This window comes from Eupeodes corollae, chromosome 1 (genome assembly GCF_945859685.1).
Source record: "Eupeodes corollae chromosome 1, idEupCoro1.1, whole genome shotgun sequence".
Lineage (NCBI taxonomy): Eukaryota > Metazoa > Arthropoda > Insecta > Diptera > Syrphidae > Eupeodes > Eupeodes corollae.
Window position 1 is genome coordinate 553495 of NC_079147.1, and position 21867 is coordinate 575361.

At 32.8% G+C, this 21867-nt stretch overlaps 3 protein-coding genes across 4 annotated transcripts; 2 read left to right on the forward strand and 1 right to left on the reverse strand.

Moving 5' to 3' along the window:
• Nucleotides 1-2: 2 nt before the first annotated feature.
• Nucleotides 3-899, reverse strand: LOC129939813 (protein lin-52 homolog). Its single transcript, XM_056047973.1, has 4 exons — nt 744-899; nt 591-683; nt 319-423; nt 3-261 (listed from the first exon to the last, which is right to left on the reverse strand). Exons 1-4 carry the CDS (start codon nt 784-786, stop codon nt 110-112), a joined length of 393 nt encoding a protein of 130 aa, XP_055903948.1. The 5' UTR covers nt 787-899; the 3' UTR covers nt 3-109.
• A 1812-nt stretch (nt 900-2711) lies between these two features.
• On the forward strand, nt 2712-20552 carry LOC129939812 (N-acylneuraminate-9-phosphatase). Its single transcript, XM_056047972.1, has 3 exons — nt 2712-2997; nt 17335-17820; nt 19362-20552. Exons 1-3 carry the CDS (start codon nt 2872-2874, stop codon nt 19719-19721), a joined length of 972 nt encoding a protein of 323 aa, XP_055903947.1. The 5' UTR covers nt 2712-2871; the 3' UTR covers nt 19722-20552.
• LOC129939808 (neurochondrin homolog) lies at nt 3115-12538 on the forward strand. 2 transcript variants are annotated; one of them, XM_056047967.1, is made up of 2 exons: nt 3115-3259; nt 9884-12538. In XM_056047967.1, exon 2 carries the CDS (start codon nt 10240-10242, stop codon nt 12409-12411), a length of 2172 nt encoding a protein of 723 aa, XP_055903942.1. In that variant the 5' UTR covers nt 3115-3259; nt 9884-10239; the 3' UTR covers nt 12412-12538. The 2 variants fall into 2 exon arrangements, with proteins under 2 accessions (XP_055903942.1, XP_055903943.1); XM_056047968.1 differs by lacking the exon at nt 3115-3259 and adding an exon at nt 3347-3455.
• Nucleotides 20553-21867: the final 1315 nt, after the last annotated feature.

Genomic DNA, 21867 nt, shown 5'->3' on the forward strand with positions numbered 1-21867 from the left:
GATAAGAAAAGTTGTTCGTGTTTTATTGTTTGCCTAAGAAGTTTTTACAGATTCTTACTGTCTAAAAAGTCTGAGAACCAAAAAGTCTATTAGCATAAGTACAACTCGGTTATGGAGATGATTTCTTTTTAACGTTGTTGAAGATTCCCAGATATTTGCCACGGGTCATCTCTTTGGCTTCTACCACTCCAAGTTGATATGCTTCATCGTACAACTTCTTGATTTCCATGATCAGTCCATTCGTGGAGTAAACACCTAACTCTGCAAATCACAAATTCGTTATAAATTAATTTGTTGATTTTCTTCAAAGCGATTTACCGTGCATCGCCAGAATATCTTCTTGTGAGAGCCCTTTTGACCAACTTGAGGAAGATGTATGGATTGGGGTTTCACTCATGGCTATAAAATCTGTGATTCCTGGAACTGGGAAGAAGTTAAGAAAAGCTTCAGAAAATACGCATACGAAAAATTTGCGAGATTGAGGTCGTTATGAAGTTTTGAATTAAAGTTTAGTGATTTGATTTCGAGAATCGATTCAGCAAAAGAATGTCAACGAAAAAGAGGACATAATACACAAAACACAACTTTACTTTTTTCTGGCCAGAGATCTGGGGAGGCGCGGTCCAGCTTTTCCAGAGATATCAGGGCTTCCTCATCGGTATCATCTTTGTTGGAAGATCCTCCTAGGAATTTAATTGCGGTTTAGAAATTAAAATAGAGATTTTAAACTTTAAAAAAAATACCATTTAATAATCTCCTTCTCATCGAAGTGTTTCTTTCTGTCATTTTGAGTTTTGTTTTCTATTTCTCTTCATTTGCATTTGCTTTTATTTCTTTTGTCGTTGAGAACTACTAGTAAAGATTTACATGAGCGAAATTTGCTGGTACTTACAGAGTCAGCCAATCGATATTCGTATTAATTGGAAATTTATTAAAAAACTAAATATCAATTTGACATAACATAAATAATTGTTAGTTATTAATTCACTTATTAATTTTAATTTAAGTAGTTCAAAAAGCAGTTATTTCCTTTTTCATATGGAACCTATTAATCACCTTAAGTTTTTATAACTTAAAATTGTTCGCAGTTGCTGAAAGTTGCAGGCAATAACAATTAACTATAAATACCTTTCCTTTGCACTAGTAAGCATTTTTGTGCTACTTTTTGAAAGTCTTAGGCCTAGTTCCTCCACAGTTATTAGTATCCCAAATCGTATATTTTCAAATGCCCTTGTAAGTCAACATTCATAAAAAAATTAAGACATTTTATTTTAAGAAATAAATGTTTTCCAATAATATTTTAATTAATTTAACTTCTCAACTTCAATTAAATGCAATGGTCGTAGCCTAAAATCATCTCTACTAAGATCTTTCCCTTGTGGAACTACTGACAAAAATAAAAATTAATTCTAAAACGCCATCTATTGTTTCTAGGCATTACCAACTTTTATTTTCAATGTAACTAAAGAAATCTTTTATTATAAAGTTTGATTTAGTAAACAAAATACAAAAATCAAGTTCAAAAGTTTCTCCATATTTTCGCTAAATCTACGGAAGCTCTAGTAGCATTAAGGAATAGAATATACGATGGTCATTAAGGTTTGATCATATTCGTTTCCATTGTGCATTCATATTATATTGTTTTCAGCTTAAGTTGCATGCTTTTACCAGAAACAAAGTACTAATCGATACTAATTCTGATACGAAATTCCCTTAAAAGCGACTTCATTTCTTTAGCTACTCGCTTCAAAAAAGATGTTTTGTCATAGAAACTAGGAACATTTATGATAAAGCTTAACAAAATAAGCAATGTATCTATTTTGTCAATGTTTTGATCAATACACAAATCATACAGAATTTGAATGTAGCTGCATTGAAAAATATGTGAAATATAAAACTTAAATTTCTTAAATACAGAAGATCGTGAAGAATGAAGGTTTTAAGAAAACAATACAGTACTGCAACCATCACCGTGGTGACCATTTGGTTGACATCGGTTTTTGCAGTTAGTTTCTTTGATTTTTACTAAATCAAGGTTGAAGTTTTTTATTTAATATCAGACCAAACCCTCTTAGTGCAAAAGCATGTATTTTAAATACCTTTTTATTGGTGTTCACAGAACGTTTTTTCTGTGACATAAAATTTGGGTTATGGAACAATTTCGAAGCCTAAATTCAATGTTCCAAAAATTTCATTTGAAAACTTCACAGATCACAATATGATAATTTTTTCCCATGTTCGTTTTTATCATAAATGAATACCACTCTTTTTTTTCGTCAAAATTCATTCAAACTTATTTTTATTTATTTTTACTGCCAAATGTTCTATGGAAATATGAATCGACCGTCTTTTATATCACTGCTTCAAACATTGTGGCAACACTGATACAGACAATGTTATAATAAAGAAAAAAAATTCCTGTCCTTACTATAATCTTAACTTATACATATCTCGAATTTCCTATAATGCATAAATGAATATCTTCTGCATTGTGGTGTTTACTCTTTATCGCAAAAACCATTCATCAAATGAAGATACGTGTCAGTTAACCATTAACAACCTTAAGTTGCGTAGTGGGTTGTATGCCTTAGGTAATAATAATTAACATTTCAGCCAATTCTACTACATTATACCAATCCAACCCAGCTGACTTTTTGCAATTCTCTTTTCTTCGGAAATCTATTACAAACCACAAATTTTGATGATTTGCTTTGGCAGTTTGCTTTGCTGATGTAGATGTAAAAGCGAAAACTTTCCATTATCTATCCAATCCATATTCACTCGCAATTTAAGATTTGTGTTTTCGCAGGAACTTTCTTCTTTTAAAATTTATTATTTTTTCCAACAAAAAAGAAACACCACACCGAACAAATGGCAGCAAATGCAATGATGAAGGTTGGAAAAATACCAAATCCTCTAAACATATCCACCTTGTTTTTCGATCTCGATAATACGCTAATTCCGACACGAAAAGGTGACTCAAAGGCCTGCAGAAAGGTAAGTTCAGTTCAGGTTTTATTTGTATTTATGTTTTTTCTTTGTTTAAAGCATTTTCTTTGTACATTTTACGTTGTTAATTGAAAGTTGTTCCTCGTTCAATTCAATTCTAAAAATAAAAAATCATTTATAACCTGCGTAAGGTTAATTAAGTGATTTTTAACTGCATTTTCCTCTAATTCCTGTGATACGACGAAGAAGAAGAAGTTGTGTAACCATCAGGAAGAAAAATCGAATCTCTGACAAACAATAATTATTCTAGGTTGTTTTTGGTTTTTCCATTTCATTCTATTCCCTCCTTTTCTCGTACAACGTGTTTTTTTGGTGCATAACTCCAAATGACAAGTAGAGGCAAACGTTTATCGCAAAGATTTTAATGAAATTTGTTAAATGTGTCGTAGATTTATTTAATTTATATGAAAACAAAAAAAACACTGCGTGTTCGCTGAAGTTCAAAGGTTATCGAACAGACAATCTAGCTCTCTTTTGTTTAATTTTCCATTTCCTTCTTGTTGCCGGTGCCCTCGTGATAAAAATGTACCTACAAAACATTTCTGAATAACTTTTGTGTTTGAAACTTGATAATTTGCCAAATAAAAATACATATTGTGAGTATGGTTTGATGATGAACTTCCGCGGCCGCCGCTTCGCGCCGTCGTCGGCATTGGTCTCGCGTGTGCCTCAATATTTTTGCTTGCAGAAATGTTGTGTATTTTCGACCGTCATCAAATAAATATGAAAACAAGAAGTGTAATCATTTCCAGAATTAGAATTGCTGCGAGTTGTTTCGTATCTTTTCTAGAGCTGCAAATGTTCGGTTTCGGTCTTCTGATAAAATATACGGATACCGTGCATACAAGACAAGAACATAGTCCAACAAAATACAAACGATACAAATATTTAAAGATTATTATTATCATAACTAAATAAAGTTGTTAACAGGCATTTTTAAAAGAAAAAAGAAAATTAAAAAAACTGCTTTAAATCACCGGAAACACACTCAATTATATGCTTTCACTTTTAGCTATATCATGAAAAATTTATTTTCAAAAACAAAACAAAAACAAGAAAAAATATTTATTTTTAAACATTTCTGTTTACATGAGATTTGTTTTAATATCATTATTAGTATATACACAATTATGAAGATGTGAAGATAGGAAGAGGCACCTTCCAGTTTAGGAAAATTGAGACAAGGGACAAGTTCAGACAACATAAGGGACTTCATTTGCAGTCAACTGCATTCTTTGAACATACATTTTGACCAAAATAACTTTTTAGGTGCCATTGATTTCAAAGTCTGGGATGGAATCGGCTAAGGTGATTGTTGATAAATGACATGTAAGGTGACAGTCAAATTGATTCCTAAAAAGCTGTCACAAAAAAATGTGATAGTCATTTTCAAACAGTACGTTTATTCCGATAGAGCTACCAGACGCTTACACAAACGACTGGAAAATTTTCATAGTTACCTTTGTTTCGTTAAAAAAAAAAACACATTCCCTTGACCGAAAAAGCTTACAATATTCGAAAAAAGTAAGAATTTGATTCAAATACAGCCAATTTGATACTTTTATTTAGGTATTTTAAAATTTCACAAAGGCAACAACGAATTTTGACAATAATTTGAATCTGAAATTGTTCAATCGAATTGAATTGAGTTGAATCATCTTACAATGGTAGGAAAGTATTTTGACAAAATATATTTTGAGGAAAAAATGAGTTTGAAAAGAAAATTAAACAAAAATTAAAACATAATTTAATAGAAAACGCAATTTCCGTTGCTATTAATGACTTTCTGCAATCGGCCTGGTATAGATTTCAAATTTTGAAGAGTTTGCTGTAAATTTCCTTCCAAAGGCTTTCGACCTCAGCGATTGTCTCTTCGCGCGTTCTTGTCAAGCATGGACTCCTTTTTCGCTTTATATAGTCCCACACATTTTCTATTATATTTAAGTCGGGGCTTTGAGGTGGCCAATCTAGATTATTTACACCCACTTCCTTTAGAAAATTAGTTATCATCTTGGCTTTGTGACAAGGTGCGTTGTCTTGCTGCAAAATGAACGACTGTCCAATCAATTTATCGCCAGAACTAAAAGCGTGGTTATTTAAAATATCCAAATATTGTTGTTTGCTCATCATTCCATCGATTGCTACCAAGTCTCCGGTGCCATTAAAGCAAACACATCCCCAAAACATGACGGTGCCACCACCATGAGGTATTCGTTTACACACAGGTGCTACTTTGCTTCGCATTTTCTTAGGGATTCTGCAAAAAGTTTTCTTTTTTGATCCGTGGTATTCAAAACAGCTTTCATCAGTCCACAATACTTTTTCCCAAAATGATGAAGGCTTGTTTAAAAATTCTTTGGCAAACTGCAGGCGTTTAAGTTTTTGGGATATTTGGGGTATTGTTCTGGCTATGTAATTAGCAAAGTCAGCCTCCTTCAAACGATTTCTTACCGTTTTTTCTAAAATTTCAATTTCATACTCTTTTTTTATTTCAATTGCTGCAGATTTTGGGGTGTTCAGCACATTTTCTTTAAACTTTTTGACTATTAAACGGTCCTCTTTCTTGGAAGTCTTGCGTGGTCGCCCTGAACGTGGCATATTTCGCATGGATTTGTTTTTTTTTTTCTGCTTATTTATTTGATAATAGACTTTTCCACCGAAATACCAGCATAATATTTGGTCACCATCTCAATTCTTAAATCTTGACTAACTTCCGACGTTTTATCCATTATTATCAACTGATTGTCCGTAAATGCGTCGAAGTTAATAATTTTTTTTAAAAAGAGACAATATAAATAGGAAATATCAACTCTGATAGCACGCGACACGAAAGAAACTGCAAAGATTACTATGTCAAAATACTTTTTCCAGTTAGTTAAGGCTCAGTGTATTCATTAAAAGGGTCCCAAAAAGAATGTATGAGAAAAATAAACTATTTCTGGATTTTACCGTTGTCTAGGTACTTTGTTTTTGGTTTTGAGTAGCAAAGGATTCTCGTTACATTTCTCAGTTTACCATATCAAGTGGTTTAGAATTACAAATAGTATTGTCAAAATACTTTTTCCGACTATTGTAAACAGACGGAATGAAAATCAATTTGATTATCAAGGAAATGCTGGTCAACTATCACCTTAGCCGATTCCACCCCTGAACTTTACTTTACTAGTCTTTACCTTAAGTTCATCGTACAAAAACTATCAAAAACATTATCGTCTACAAAAAATTAATCGGGCAAGCTATAAGTCCAAAATGATTTGTATTTTGTATTGTAAAAAATATCACTTATTTCTTTCCCAATTCGACAAGGTTTTCACAAAACAATTAATGGAACTATACAGATAAAACATAAATCATAAAGCAATAAAGTTCTGTATTTAGTTGAATGAAAAAACTTGATCAATTGTCATTTCGACATTAGATAGTTAAGATAGTTATTAAATCAAACTTCTACAAATTCGTATGTACTTTGTACACCCATAAGTAGATTGGACTTAAAAGTTCGAAAGATTTCCGTTCATTAATTGAATGTCTATTTTTGGCAGTTGACCAATCAGATACAGATGTTGCCTGAACCTGTCCAATGCAATCTATTTGGTAAAATATACATCAATGTATCCCTTACTATCGAGTCAAGTCTACTTATGTCAAAACGTCAGCTGATCTACTGAAAGCTGAATTTTGTAATTGTGATTTATTTGTTTACTGTTATTTAGTCCGTTGAGAACTAGAGTCTAATGACTTACAACTCTCAACTATTCTTGTGTGCGAGTACAGTTGTCAGGAATCCGAATGGCTTATTTGAGAAAGAACTTTTCATGACAAGAATTACTCTTGGAGAATTTGTCAATTCCTCGCAAGAGGCAGTACCCATGAAAAAACTTTTAGCAGGCAGGGGCGAACCTAAGACCTCTGGCATGAAAGTCCAACGCACTAACAATCATGCCACGGGTACTACTTATTTAAACTTTAGTGCCTATAAAACTGTTCTTTTCATATCGAAAAAAGATATTTTCCGTAACACAAAACACAACGTATAATGGACTTGTAATCTGTGTAAATGACGTATGACTTATTATATTTTTAAAGGATGTAATTGGCTGCTTGAATGCATATTGAGTTATGGTGTTTAAAAGGATTTCCTGGATAGGTAGACTTTTATATATCTTATTGAATAATTTTGATAGATTAATTGAGATAAGTGTATTACCCGTGGCGTGATGGTTAATACGTTGGACTGTCACTCTAGAGTTCTCGCGTTCAAACCCTGATTGTTTTTTCACGCATATTGCCTATTGCCAGGAATTGACATTCATGAAAAGTGCTTCCTCAAATCAGCCCTTCGGAATCGGCTAAAAATCTAGATCCCCTCGATCCCTTACAACTTTACTCGTACACAGGAATGGTTGAGTGTTTAAAGTCACTAAGCCCTAGTTCTAAAAGGACTGTGGAGTCATATAATTTATTTAATTAATTGAGATAGGTAGACAAAATAAAAACAACTTTTAGCTGTTCACAAAAAGCAGAGAAACACTTAAATTTTGGGGTCCAACTTACCAAAATTTAATAACACATTTGAAATCAATTTTTGGGTTTATTAAAATTAATTTATTTCAGCTGTTCTAACAGCCGTTTATAATCTGAAATGTTATCCGTTTATTTACGTAATTAAATAAAATGTATTAAATAACCAGCAACTTCGCAACGTTATTTTGAGTATATCGGAATCGTAAGAAATTGAAACACCATGTGCTTGCGTTTTACAGTAAAACAAAAATTTGAGCATTCGAATTTTAAAATAAAGCTCTAACATATTCAAAAATTAATGGAAAATGATGGATTTTACTAATAGCTACAATCGAGTCCATATCTAGCTACCTAGTACCCATACCAGAAATGTTTGGATACCGTTTTGATAGACCAGTTGGATCACCTGTTCTATTGAACGTAAAAGACTAACTAACAAAAAAGTATGTGGATACCCTATCGTTCTGAAATTGAACGAAATAATTGTTACAAATTGTTGCTTAAGAATTTTACTAAAATGTAATGAGATAATAAAAAAATTGTTTTTTTCTTATCCAAATGTCCAATTTTTTAACAAAAAAGGTGAAAGGCAAGAAAAAAATTGTTTTTTTTTTGTAAAATACAAATTTGTAGCCTAACGCCAAAAAAAAACATTTACTTGTTTGTGAACAAATGATCATTTTGACAGTTGAACACTTTTAACTCAGCTCCCGATCTAAATCGTTAACTTAACAAAGTACCTTATAAAGTATGTATGTATATTAACAATTAAAATAATTTTCCAATTAAGGAAAATTGGTTTTTTAATGGGATAAATGAAGGCATTCCCTTTTTTCACTGAAGTGCTCGTAATAAGTTTTAACAACGTTAAATCGGTCATCGTCTTCAACTCTAAAACGTGGCCTTTTTGACTTAATGTTTGTCTTTTTGTAGCTGAAATGTCCACAAATATTATCAAGTTTTTTGTCCTTCTCATCAAGGTCGATTTAAACCATTTACTCAGTTGTTTTAATCGTTGTTCCGAACACGAAGTAAATATCCTGCAAAAATTAAAAGTGTAGAATTTACCGAACGTTGCTAAAGATGTAAGAAGAACCAATTATTATTATATTTTAATAACGAATTCCTAGAACAAACAAAAATTGTTTTTTTACTATTTTGGATCTGCTGAAAGTTAAGATTTTGAACTTCGGCAACTTCTTGTCCAGAATGACGAAGATATAAAAATATACCTCAAGTCTTGTAGTGGTATTTTTTTAAGATTGTCGACAAATTTTTGCTGTTTTTTTTTCAACTTTTGTATGCATCAAAGATGAGTTTGCATAAAATCTGTTCATATCAGTCAATTTTCTTGAAAGCAAAACTCATCCTTTTTGTAGCACATTTCCTTTTATTCACTATTTTGTTTTTTTTTTTTGGGTTAGTAATTTTGGGGCGTAGACTCACTCCTGTAAAAGGACTTTATTAAATAAATTATCTCCAATTACTTCTTTATAAAATGTAGGTTTTTACTTAAATAAAATATGAAACTGCCGTCTTGATAAAGCACCTCTTGCGGTCTACACAAAAAAGGTGCTCAACATGTGGGATGCTGATAAAACATATAGATCTTCAATCGTTGGCTACATTTTGCTTTACGATGAAGAATTTGCAATTGCAGTACCTATTTTTAGAATTTTTAGAACTGGAACTTCAATTCGTGATCAACGATTGACGATTGAAACATGTTCGATAAGCGCACCTCAGGCTGAGAACCTGCTCCATTACAACGTATACACAAACCATAGCCAGTGATTCGTTAAGAGTTAGGCCTATCAATTTTTATAAAGAGTTTTAAGCTTTATGTTCTGTATAATTTGTGTGTTTCTGTTATTTGTTAAAGCTTTACATTTTTGAATTAAAATAAATAGCAGTTATATTTGCATTGTTTTTAAATTATTGTCACGATAATTAAGAATAAAATCATCTTCTGCAAAAAAGAAAAACAAATTAATTACAAACAATGCCTATTGTTTAAATTTTCGTTTCCTTCTTCTACAAACATGAAAGATGTAAAAAATATATAAATCATATTTATATTTTAAGAATATTTTTCCCACACTTGTTTTGTGCTTTCGATCTGAAATACATCCCCTTATGAATCTAAGTGTGTTAATAGATTAATTTTAAGCTTCATTTAAAAGAATATTTTGTATTTTTGTATGCTAAAATAGAATACAAAAATATTCAACAAGTCAATTAAATGATACTGCAATATTAAAAAAATAATAATAATCAGCCATCATCAAATAATCTTTTCATATTTGTATCGTTTTGTAAAACTAATAGGTAAATATATTTTCTCAATTAGGTATTAATAAACATCTTAAATTAAAAACAAAAATTGTGTCTATTCGAAAATATTGTTATCCTCACCCTATATTGGAGAAAAATATAAATCTAAATATAAATTCCGACGTACACCGAAGTGATTCGACGAATGCATGGATGTTTCAAATAATTCATTCAGTTCGAAAATAAACACAAAAGAACAAACATAACTTAAAAGTGTTTAAACATTTGCCTTTTTGCCGTGCAGGAAAATCATTCCATTCAGTTGTCTTACGTGCGCCGCAGAAGATTGTTTCGTACCGCTTGTAAAAAACGCACAATTAATACGTTTATATAGACTTTATTTTTATAAATCAATTTAACTTGCGGTTCAAAATGGCGGACATTCCGGAATCCGTAAAAAAATGTGCTGCCCTGTTGAAAGGCTCGAAAACCGATACAGAAAAGTTTGCTGCATTATTCATGGTGACAAAATTGGTGAAGGGCAAGGATTGTAATCCACCTGCCAAAAAACTCTTATTCGAGGCAATCGGATTCGGTTTTCTCAAAAAGTTATTGAATTCGAAAGACTTGCCAAATGACTGTCCTCCCTTGGTCTATAAAAGTGTAGCTCTTTCCATCCTGACATGTTTCTGTCAAGAGGAAGAATTAGCAACGCATAAAGATATGATCGACGCTATACCCACTTTATTGGAAATAGTTGAGACTGCCGACGATGACGACTATGATGATAATTTGATTGTGGTCAGTGAAGCATACAGCTGTCTAAAAAGCATCGCCTCATATGAATCAGGGCAAAATGCTTTGCTTTCAATAGGAGCGATTCCTAAGATGTCGCAAATCTACTCGCAACAAAGTTTCCAGACGGACGAAGCCTTGCATTTGATAGTTATGCTAACAAGTAAGTTTGGGCCGGCGTCGTGGACCGATGACCCGAAACCCTTCCACGCCTTGATTCAAAGGATCGCCTTGGACATGGAAACCGATCATAGTGACAGGAAATTTGAGCTATGCAAGATCCTTTCATCAATTCTGACGACTTGTCGCCGTGAGATTATTGTGAACACGTTGGTTGGAGAAATCTGGCCAGAGAGCGTATTCAAGGGTTGTAGTGACATTTTGAAAAGCAAAATAGGACCAAAACAAAGAGATCCAACCCTTCATCTCATAGCAACAACATTACAAGTCCTTGGAATACAATGGGCATTCATGGATGACTCGAAGCAATTCTTCTTATTGCTGCTGCAATTGGCTGCTATTGAGGTCCGTATGCAAATGGATGAGAAAAAACTGGAGACTACGTTTAAAAATGCCGAACTCATCACTTGCTGCTTTATAATTCTGGAACTCTGCATCGAGCATATGGCTGGCGACGAAATCGACTTGGAGCCAAAGGAAAAGCAGACAACTTACACCGCTTTAAAGGGTGCTTTCAATCAGGTCCTTGCTGTACTTACGCGGGTATCCAATGATAAAATCAAGGACACCATGAACGAACGTGACAAGGCATTCATCTGCGCAATTGTGCGTATCCTATCAGCATGGTTAGCGCAGGAAACAACGGCTATGCGTCCTGCAATTTATAAAATTCTGCCTTTCATGTTTAAATTGGCTAACCAAACTTTCTACGATCTCAGATCACATCGCAAGGATAACCAAGAGGGGGAGCCGCCTGTGGATATACTTCGTGTTATGTTACCTGCGCTTTGCCACTTAGCTGTTGAAGACGAAGCTAGAAAAATCATGTTCACAACGAAACAAGATGCAGTTTTCCTCGAGGCAATTGAGTTCTACTACTCAATATCTCACTACAAAAAACCACCAATTCCGAGAGCAGAACGTCTAAAGCGCATGAACGAACCGGACCCAGTGCCAACGCCCAAGCAAGTGGAAGAAATGAAAGATGCTCGAACAGCTGTTGTTAGTTTGTGCAACATTTTGATGAATCTTACTGTACTGGAACCAAAAATCGTCGAAGAGAGCCCTGTGTTCGCAAACTTGCTGAAATTTGTTTACGATAACTTGCCCGAGCTGAAGGATATCCCCGACAACCTTGTGATGCACGGCCATTTGGCTGTCCTTGGACTTCTACTGCTAAAACAACAGTCGAGCAAGGTTAAGCAAAACGATTTTTCCATCTGCCGCTACATCCAGGCAACAATACGCTTCCTTTGGGATGCATACAACATTGATGAATCCAATGACCCCACCGCTCTAGTAGTTTCTATTGCGTATAAAGAGCATTGGATGGAAATTTCCGAATTATGGTTCCTGGGCATGCAAACGATGTGCGGTGTGCTGCCTCTTATTCCTTGGATATCTGAGTTTGCAGTCGAGAGTGGTTGGGCAGAAGGCATTGTCCAAACGTTGAAAAAGGTCAAAATCGGTACTTTACAACCCAATGTCAAGTCAGCGTACGAAGACTTCCTGAGCCAATTGGTCGAAGCAAATCCCAGTGTGGTAGCTGTTCTTAAAAAGGCTGATGCACTTCGTGTTTGCCGCAACCACAGAATGATGGACTTGGGCAAAAAACTCTTTGGCGACTAAAAACTACACTAAACTGTAACACATATTATTTCTTTCATTTAACGAACATTGAGATTGAGTAACAAAAATAAAATAGATTTTTTAAATATACCAAACATAAAAATAAAATATTAACATTAAATTTCTAGGAACGAGTTTTTTTTTTTTAAATTATATAATGGAATCATTTTATACAATAGGACATGATACAATTTTATTTTCACTTCATATCTATATGTGTACATAACATATGTATATGCATACGTATCACGATGATGTTTTGAACAAATAAAATGGAGAAAACTGCTGCTGATTTAGATACGTTGCGAGTTGTGGAGTCTGTGAAGATAGGAATCTATTTTTGATTAACCGATAACCTGGCACAGTGCCAGCACAAATTTGGTATACTCCATGAACACGCTTGCACACTTCGGTCTGGGTGTTAAATTTGGATTTACTTTTTTGTTTGTACTTACAAAATGTCGCATTTGTATTTATTTGTGTGCATTTCCAATGACAAGTTTTAAAGTTGTCAATTGCAGAATCAATCCTCTTTCAATTAAATTTCACCAGAAAGAATACGATTCTCTTATTTATATCTAATTAGACGGTAAGTTTATTTCTAAATAAAAACTATACATTCGCAAGCATTGGCGTAGTTATAGATTTTTCAAAGGGGAATGTAGATGATGCAGCAAATACTAATATATATATATATATTTTTTTAATTTTATGTTACTTTGGGCATATACATGTTTGGTAATTTTATTATCGTTTTGCACTGCAAATCTCTAATTAAATTTAGAAAAATACTCGCAATGGACTAGTCACTTAAAAAAGCAACGGTTCCCATCGATCAATGAAATTATGCATGAGTGAGCGCGGTTAGTAAAAACCCTCATTGAGCTGTTACAATGTTTTCTTCTTCTCTGTCCTTCTTTCTTGTGTTGTATCAATTAAAAGTTTAAGCAGCAAAGGTGCAGTGCTTCTTCTGCATACCTTTAAGTGCGAAATAGTAAGACATGTAATGAATTTAAATAATAATAATACTTTTGAAAGAATGTATGTACTTATTCTACTAACTTTTAGATATTGTCGCTATTTTGGCAAAGTGGAAAAAGATCAATTCTCTCTATATATGATTCAAATTATACCTTTAAAAAATAAAAACAGAGGGGTCATTCCGTAAAACGATTATCGTCAGACGATATCGTTTCGACGATAGTCTCACTTCACGTAGGGCGATAATCGTCAAAGTGATATCGTTAAAACGATAGCGTTTGCACGATATCTAAATAGATATCGTCTGTCATTAATTTCCAAATTCCAAATAGTGTTTTCTGAAATTAGCCGTTCGGATTCGGCATATAAACTGTAGGTCCCCTCCATTCCTGACAACATTACTCGCACACATGATTGGTTGAGAGTTGTAAGTCACTAGGCCCTAGTTCTCAACGGACTGCTGCGCCACCTAACTTATTTATTTTACGGTTACGAAGAAAATTAAGAGATGAAACACATCCTCTATCTGTTCCAACCCATATGTAAACATTTTATTTTATATATAAACGAAAATATGTACATATTACTTATTGTAAAATAATTTAACAAAATTATAGTTTTATTCAACGTTTTCGAATTTCAAAAGAGGCCTTTATAATGATACTGTAATTTCTAGGATTCCCTAAAATAAAAGAATATTCGTGATAAATGACCATCACTTGATATTTTATGAACACAATAACTTCTTTTAAACAGCTTTAAAAAATTCCTTTGTAAATTTAAAATAATTATACGAGGGAACAGTAATATTTTTTTTAATAAACCGTCAAGTTTTCGATATCTATTCGAAGTTTTGCATATTACACCAAATATTTGTTTTTCATCTTGTAGTATTCAAAACATATATTTCTTCACCAATTTTGAAAACTGCGTGGGATCGTTATTTTGCTAAAAATGTCACCTTAGTTGCAACAAAAATTTAAATTGTCAGCTATTACCAATTAAAAATTGATTGAGAAGTCCTGCGCCTAAAAAGAAAAGTTAAAAAGTTTGTTAAAAATTCACTTTATTCATCCACGTTATATCCACCGGCACGGTGCTGCTTAAACATTTGAATACTACTTTTGTAAGACGATTTTTCTTTTGCCTCAAAAACAGGCGTCTGTTGCTACATCAGTCATTCATTCATATCATTATCATTCACCTCAGAGTTTCCTCACAGTGAATTACTTATACAACATAAATCCGACCCGTTTTTTTATTCTTAAAACTACCAGCCCACTCCCGGAACTTTATTTTTCAAGTCAGATTATAATTATTATATTTAAATTAAATTTATCAGTATGTCTTGCAATATGGAATCAAGTGAATGATGAGCAAGAGCTTGAATAATTCGACAAAAACAAACAAAACAACCATTTTTAAACACCTACGAGATGACTTTTTATTTTTCAATACGATCGTTCGAATGTAGTCAAATAGATACATAGTACCAATTTTTCGAACTCGAGCAATTTCATTGTAGAATCGAGTTACATATTAGGGTCCCAGTACTTTCATCATGCCTCAGCCACCGTATTCACTAGACTTGGCCCCCCTGCGGCTTTTTTTCTCTTCCCGAAATTAAAAAGGCCAATGAAAGGACAAAGATTTGAAATGGAGGAGGATTGAGGCAATTAATGCTGCATCGCTGAAGGAGTTCAAGGCAATACCCAAAAGTTCATTTCAGATGTGTTTTGACGACTGGAAGAAGCGCTGGCACAAGCGTATTGTATCAGAGCGGGATTATTTTGAAGGGGATAACATAATTTTGAATAAATAAATTAATATTTTTTTATAATCGAATAGTTCTAGTAGTGCCAACTATATTCTTATGAACTTTCAAATAAACGAGGTAAGAAAGTAAAATTCAAAACAAGGCAAAATCGAAAATAATCACTACAGCAAATGTGTTTGCGAGCGAAGTTTTTTTTTTGTCAAAGTGTAAGTAAAATGTTGAATATGAGTTCCATCTACCACCCAATTACACCTGGAATTCGTATTTTACCAAAATAAATTTGTACTTTCGTTTCTCTTCCTCATAAATTTCAAAATTCATCATCGGCGTTCACATGATTCTTTCAATTGAAGTCAAAACATCGGCAAGTATTTTTGAAATGGTTTGCTGTGCAATTCCAGCGTTCTTGTGTCGTTAACTCTTGTTGCCAAAAAATTATTAATTAAACCTTTTCTCACTTAGTTCCATTATTTTGGAATTATCACTTATTTTTCTGGGTTTAATTTGCAAGTACCGTTCTTCATTTCCTTCCAAATTGAACCAAATTCCAACGGTGTCCATTTTTGTATTAATTATTCTTGTCCAAAAATTTGATGTTTTATTATTGTTTTTTATTATTTTGTTTTTAAAACTGTCAAACAACTCGATACTCGTTCGAAAGTAAAACATTTTTTGAAAACAAGTTGGTATAACTGGCATCCGATTCTACTTTCATACGTAGTACGATTTGAAAGTAGAATCGGCAATAGAATCAAAAGTAAAATCGAGTTACATAGTAGGGCCCCTGTTTTTGGCCAAAAAAACTACTCACTAATAACGGCTTGTGCGAAGGTGCATTATAATGGTGCAAAATCCATGAATTTTCTTTCCACACTTCCAGCCGTTTTTTTCTTATTGGTTTAGGCAAACGCCGCATAACTTTTAGGTAATCCTTCCCCTTGTGGTAGAAATGCAAAACGGCATGGTTATCTTTGAAAACTGTGAGCTAAACCTTCAAATTTGAACAACATTGGCGTGCCTTTTTTGGTCTTGGCTTTCCTGGACTCTTCCATTGTGATGATTGGGCTTTGGTTTCGAAGTCATAACCATATACCCAACCATGATAAGTCACCAGTTATAACCCTTTTGAGCAGATCTGGATCATCATTGACGCCGTTAGCAATGTTCGTGCCGTACTGCTTCTGATCAAAATTAAGCAATTTAAACACAAGTCTAACCTTTATTCCTCTTACCTGAGCCCTTTATAATTTCAAACTTCTTTTGTTATAGCAACAAAAGCTTAAGCAATGCAGAGAAAAAAATAACTATACCTAAAATTTACCTAACGCTCCACCAGCGACCAACAATCACGATAGCAGACTTTAATTCATATTATTTAATATATTTTCTATACTTGCTCTACTCGCAATTTTGAGCGCTGCTATAACCACCAATATATAATCGAGATCATGAGTTTGGAGAATTTTTTAGACTTTTCTTTTCGATATTTTGAATCCTGGACAATTTGATCATGTGAAAGTAACAAAACGATCGAATATAAACGATCAAGTGCATGAAAATAGAATACTACTCTTCATCCCTGTTGGGAACACCCTTTTTTGTAGCTAGTAGTTTTATTTTATGTTTTCAAAGGATTTTGTTTACTATTTATTTCAATAACAAAAGAAACATATTGTTAAAACTCTGAGTGGCACGATGATCCCTTCGGAGAGAAACACAAATTGGTAACTTGCCAGGTGCTGAGGTCGATGAAAGCACATGGCTTGTTAAGGAATACTCACGGTGTAGGTAGGAAAAAGCCGAAAAGTGGGTCGTTTCTTGCTCTTTATTCCACATTATTTGTTTTCTAATTTTAAATAAACTAATTGCAAATTTATTACACTGCTTACCGAAATGTGAAGATGACGCATTTAAAATATGTATAAAATGATTGATGATACACTTTCTGATAGTCAGCTGCTTTTTAGTTTAATTTTGATTTAAATAGGTATTTTATTTATGACATTTTAAACTTTTATGGTTTGAATTTTTTAGAAAGTAAAATATAAAATGTAATTATTGAATTTGCTTTAAATGAAAAATGAAACAACAGCTTTATTTTGTTTTACTTGGGAAAAATGCAATTGATTTATAATGTTTCGATTTAATTTCAAATAAAATTTAAGCTTGGAGAGCAATTAGAGAGTGCATACAAATTTGTTCCTGGTGAAGCCTCACAAGTTACTGCAAAATTTCTACAATCGTTTCGGCGCTGTCCCGACAATCCGCAAACATCATTAGATTCATGGCGTTCTTACCTATGGCGTGATGCTCTACCTGAACGTTTTAAGCATTTGGCCGAACAGATATATGCACAATGGCTTCACCTTCGCTATCGTTATCTAGCTATTCCACCAGACTATGTACAAATGTTAAAGCAATTCCGTTCATCCGGTTACTTACTAGCGCTTATCACAAATGGTCCATCAAATGCCCAATGGGAGAAAGTTAAGAAGCTAAATGTGAGCCAATACTTTGATTGCGTTTTAGTTTCCTCGGATTTGCCATGGGAGAAGCCCAATCCTAACATTTTTCTGGCCGCCTGCAATTATCTTCACGTAAAACCAGCAGAATGCGTTATGATTGGTGATAAAATTGAAACTGATGTACAGGTACGTATCGAAAAGTTTAAGTTCTGATAAAGTTTGAATTTTCATTGCAAAAAAAGAAAAGAACTTTGATTCTTGATTTGATTGAAAAACATAAAAATAGGACAACTGTAAACAGCAAATAGAGGCAAATTTCTTTTGTTCTTATGTAAGCTTAATTTTTTTTTCAAATTTCATGTTGATCTTTTCTTGTTTAAGAGTGCAAACCTTTTGTTTTGTTGAAATTTGTGTTTAATTAAATCAAAATGCAATTTAAAGAAAAAAGAGTCAAGGTTCTTTTCTGATATGGTAGAGATATTTATAAATTTAAAAGCAAGATATTGGTTATCAAAATAATACATATAGATAAAACAAGCATTACAAAATAACAAAATAAAAAAACAAAGTATTCGCGGGGTTGAAAAGGTTGTGTCTGAAAACCTAGGTTTCCAAAATTCTTTTCAACTGAAAATAATTAACTATTGATGTGTAGTGTCCTCGTAATAGTTGTTATGATAGATTCGTACAGTTGAAGATTATTTTGTTTGAAATAGTAGCAACTCCTTAACGCTGATAAAAATACAAGAAAACTAGTTTGTCAGACACAGCATGTTCGGAAAATGATTTTTGTGCATATTGCAACACAGATAGCATTCGCAGCAAACAAGGTATTTCTTCAGCAAATGGATTATGTGAGAAATGCTTTTGCGCGCTTGGCCCTCTTGGTAAGTAATTGGTTAATATAAATGAAGTAATTTTAATGGCGGTGACATATATTTATTTTGACTTATCTGTAGGACAATAGTATAATCTAAACTATGTCAGATATATATTTTCTTTAAAAAATAAAAAGAAGCCTTCAACTTTTTCCTCCAGAAATTATTGTTTCCAATTTTGGAAGTTGTTGTAAATATAAATTTGCTTGTATATGAGAACAATTGTTCATCCAGTTAAAAAAAAAAGTTGATAAAAGGACCTATTATACGTCCATTAACTAAAATTTTCTCACGCTTTAAACATTTGTAATTATTTACAAAAAAGTTTTCAAGTTATGTGTTGGACCATATAATTAAATGGAATTTTTGGATTCCAGAAAAGAAAAAAACTACTTTAATTGCCTTATACTCGTGAGCTTTGGCGAGTATCTTTTACGTTGTCTTTTATGTTTCTGTACACAAAAATTCGTTAGATTCAAAAACTTTGTTAACTCTTTAACATTAAAAAAGTTAAATTTAAATACTCAATAGATTTTTTACCATTGCCCAGGATATACATATATTGCTAACTTATAAGAACTTACTACTTTCATTAAAAAAAAAAAAACAAATAATAATAAATATATTACAATATTCACATAAACTATTTTATAAAAAACTATTTACTTCTTAAATTAAAGTTAAAACTTTCTCTCTATACATCCTTTGAACACAAAACCAAAAAAAAACTTTCTTCCAACATCCTATCCATTCAACTACCTTCACCAAAAATCCTTCTACCAACCGAAACTTTGGTTATTGAACAACACAAAACAATTGCTGACATCGATGTGCTTCTCCGATGCTTAGGGAGGAAAAGCAGCTAATCTAGGAGCCACCATCTGGGTACCATTAAATCCAAACGTCTTTGAAGACCTAGACGCTGAGTTCAAAGACAACGAGCACATGAGGCCAGATTTGATTCTTCAAAATCTATGTGACATGAAGCAGTACTTCCCCAAGTGTAAGAGTGAAATGGGTTCTTCCAATGGAGGCAGCTCATCAAAGTTCCCACATGCAGATTGTTCATCATCGAGTCATACAATGCGTCGAATAAATAGCCAAGTGGGCGTGAGCTCAACGCGAAAATATCAAGCTTACCGTCGGGGTGTTTCCCTGCCGGACATTGATTGCAGTAGTGAAAACAGCTGTGATAGTATCTTCAGCTGAATCATATGAAGACAAAACAACAAAGCTAACTAAATAACTAAGTAGTGTTATATAAATTTGAGCTCATACGAGTATATACTAAATTAAGACAATGGTTTTTAGGCAGGTTGCACAAAATACGACTCTCTTGTGTTAAAGATAATGAAACCATTCTATGTACACAGTCAACCGAGCTTCCACTGTCAAAGACCTTAGCTTCTTATGTTAGGAAACTATCGCAATAAGTTTAATTCACGAAAAAATTAAAATGCGCATGAATATCTCTTAGAGTAATGCACAATATTTTCGTATATGTTAACAAAAATAAGCATTGTGTGATTTTTTTCTTTTCATAAATTAAATCATCATATTGTGAAAGAAAAGTACAAATAATTTCCTCCGCATTGTTGTTATAAAACTAAGAACAGGGACTTTAAATTTAATCACTCATTAGCCAGGGTCTAATAAGTATTTTTGTACATTTTTACGAAAGGTTTAAAGCGCAGAATCATTTTAAAGTAAGTTCTCATAGAGTAAGAGATTTGGAGTACGAATTAATTTTTATTTCATTTCATGTATTGTTTTAAAGTTAAAGTACATAAAGTAGAATGTAAACAAATAATACATACCTATATTAGTATGTCTGTAAAAAAAAAAAAAAACTGTATAATAGTAAGGAACTTATGACCTGCGAACATGTACCTTGATCAATGTTAGAATAAAAAATAATGGAAAATGCTTTCGGGAATAATTTTAATTTACTTTTATTTTATGTGTGTAATTTACTTTGTTTATACTTTGATGGAGCCAAAAATAAAAGTTGTCTGAAAATGTTTTATGAATTAAATTTTATTCCGTTGCTTTTTAATTTTTCATTTATTGAATCGTGGAACTTGTGATTCAACTGATATATAGCGTGAATCAAGTAAAGAAAATCTATTTGCAGTAAGTATTCTTTAAAATAATAAATATATGTTCATACATAGAATCAGTCCTTACTTTTTAGTTTCACTTTAGTAAAATTACAAGCTCAAAAAAAAGTTATATTATAATTGATTTGCTGCAAAATTATTCAATTAAGAACTATAACGCGTTCAAAAACGATATGTTTCCATAGGTGGACTTAGTTTATAGTAACTTGAATGTAATTAAGCTAGTCAAAATAATATGAGATCGGACGGATTTATAAATATGGTTTAAAACATCGTTAGGGGGTATACCTAACACTCAAGGCTGCATTATTTATCCATTCTTTATTCTTCTTCTTTATTTATTGCTGTTGATTGTGATGTCCTCCCAGAGGAATACACCTTACGGTTATAAAATTGAAAGTCCTACTTTACGCTGATGTAGTACTCGTGGACTGTTGGACTGTCATGCAAGAGGTCTTGGGTTTGATCCCTGCCTATACCATCTAAAGTCTTTTCACGGGTACTGCCTCTTGCGAGGAATTGACAAATTTTGCAAGAAGCAGTACTTCCCCAAGTGTAAGTACCATCTAAAGTCTTTTCAAGGGTACTGCCTCTTGCAAGGAATTGACAAATTCTGCAAGAGTAACACTTGTCATGAAAAAGTGATTTCTCAAATTAGCCGTTCGGATTCGGCATATAAACTGTAGGTCCCCCATTCTTGACAACATTACTCGCACACAGGAATGGTTGAGAGTCCGTAGAGAATGGCCCTAGTTCTCTACGGACTGTTGCGCCACCCAATTTATTTTATTTTTACTTTACGCTGATGACTTAGTGTTACTTCTGACAACCCTTTTACCTGAAGTTAAAAATTTGAGTTTTTTAATTGTTATTCTGTTTTGTTTATTATTTGAAAAATATGAAAGCAGTTTTTTTTTGGTTTGCGCTCAAAAGTCCTAATTTTAAGAGGTTCTGAAGGTGTATACTCTAGTCTAGTGACACAATTAATAAGATATTAAGAGTTATAACTTATAAGACTTTCAGATATCAGATATTGGCTTCAGATAAAAAATTATGTTTTTCAATTTTATCGCTTTAGATTTAAATCCTCCATTTTCTTACGATCTTGGCCAAAAAATTGAAAACAAAACCAGAATGTTTACACCTTACCATTAAACAAATATTTATTTCCAACCATTTATAAAATGTTTCACTTAAGAAGCCGTTGTTGCTAGACACTAATACGGACTAGTTTG

Coding starts and splice junctions, on each gene's coding strand:
- LOC129939813 (XM_056047973.1), bottom strand. CDS start 786: ATGACAGAAAGAAACACTTCGATGAGAAGGAGATTATTAAATG. Junction 684..743: donor GAGAAGGAGATTATTAAATG/GTATTTTTTTTA, acceptor TTAAATTCCTAG/GAGGATCTTCCAACAAAGAT. Junction 424..590: donor AGATCTCTGGCCAGAAAAAA/GTAAAGTTGTGT, acceptor ACTTCTTCCCAG/TTCCAGGAATCACAGATTTT.
- LOC129939812 (XM_056047972.1), top strand. CDS start 2,872: ATGGCAGCAAATGCAATGATGAAGGTTGGAAAAATACCAAATCCTCTA. Junction 2,998..17,334: donor ACTCAAAGGCCTGCAGAAAG/GTAAGTTCAGTT, acceptor ATAAAATTTAAG/CTTGGAGAGCAATTAGAGAG. Junction 17,821..19,361: donor AAATTGAAACTGATGTACAG/GTACGTATCGAA, acceptor TCCGATGCTTAG/GGAGGAAAAGCAGCTAATCT.
- LOC129939808 (XM_056047967.1), top strand. CDS start 10,240: ATGGCGGACATTCCGGAATCCGTAAAAAAATGTGCTGCCCTGTTGAAA.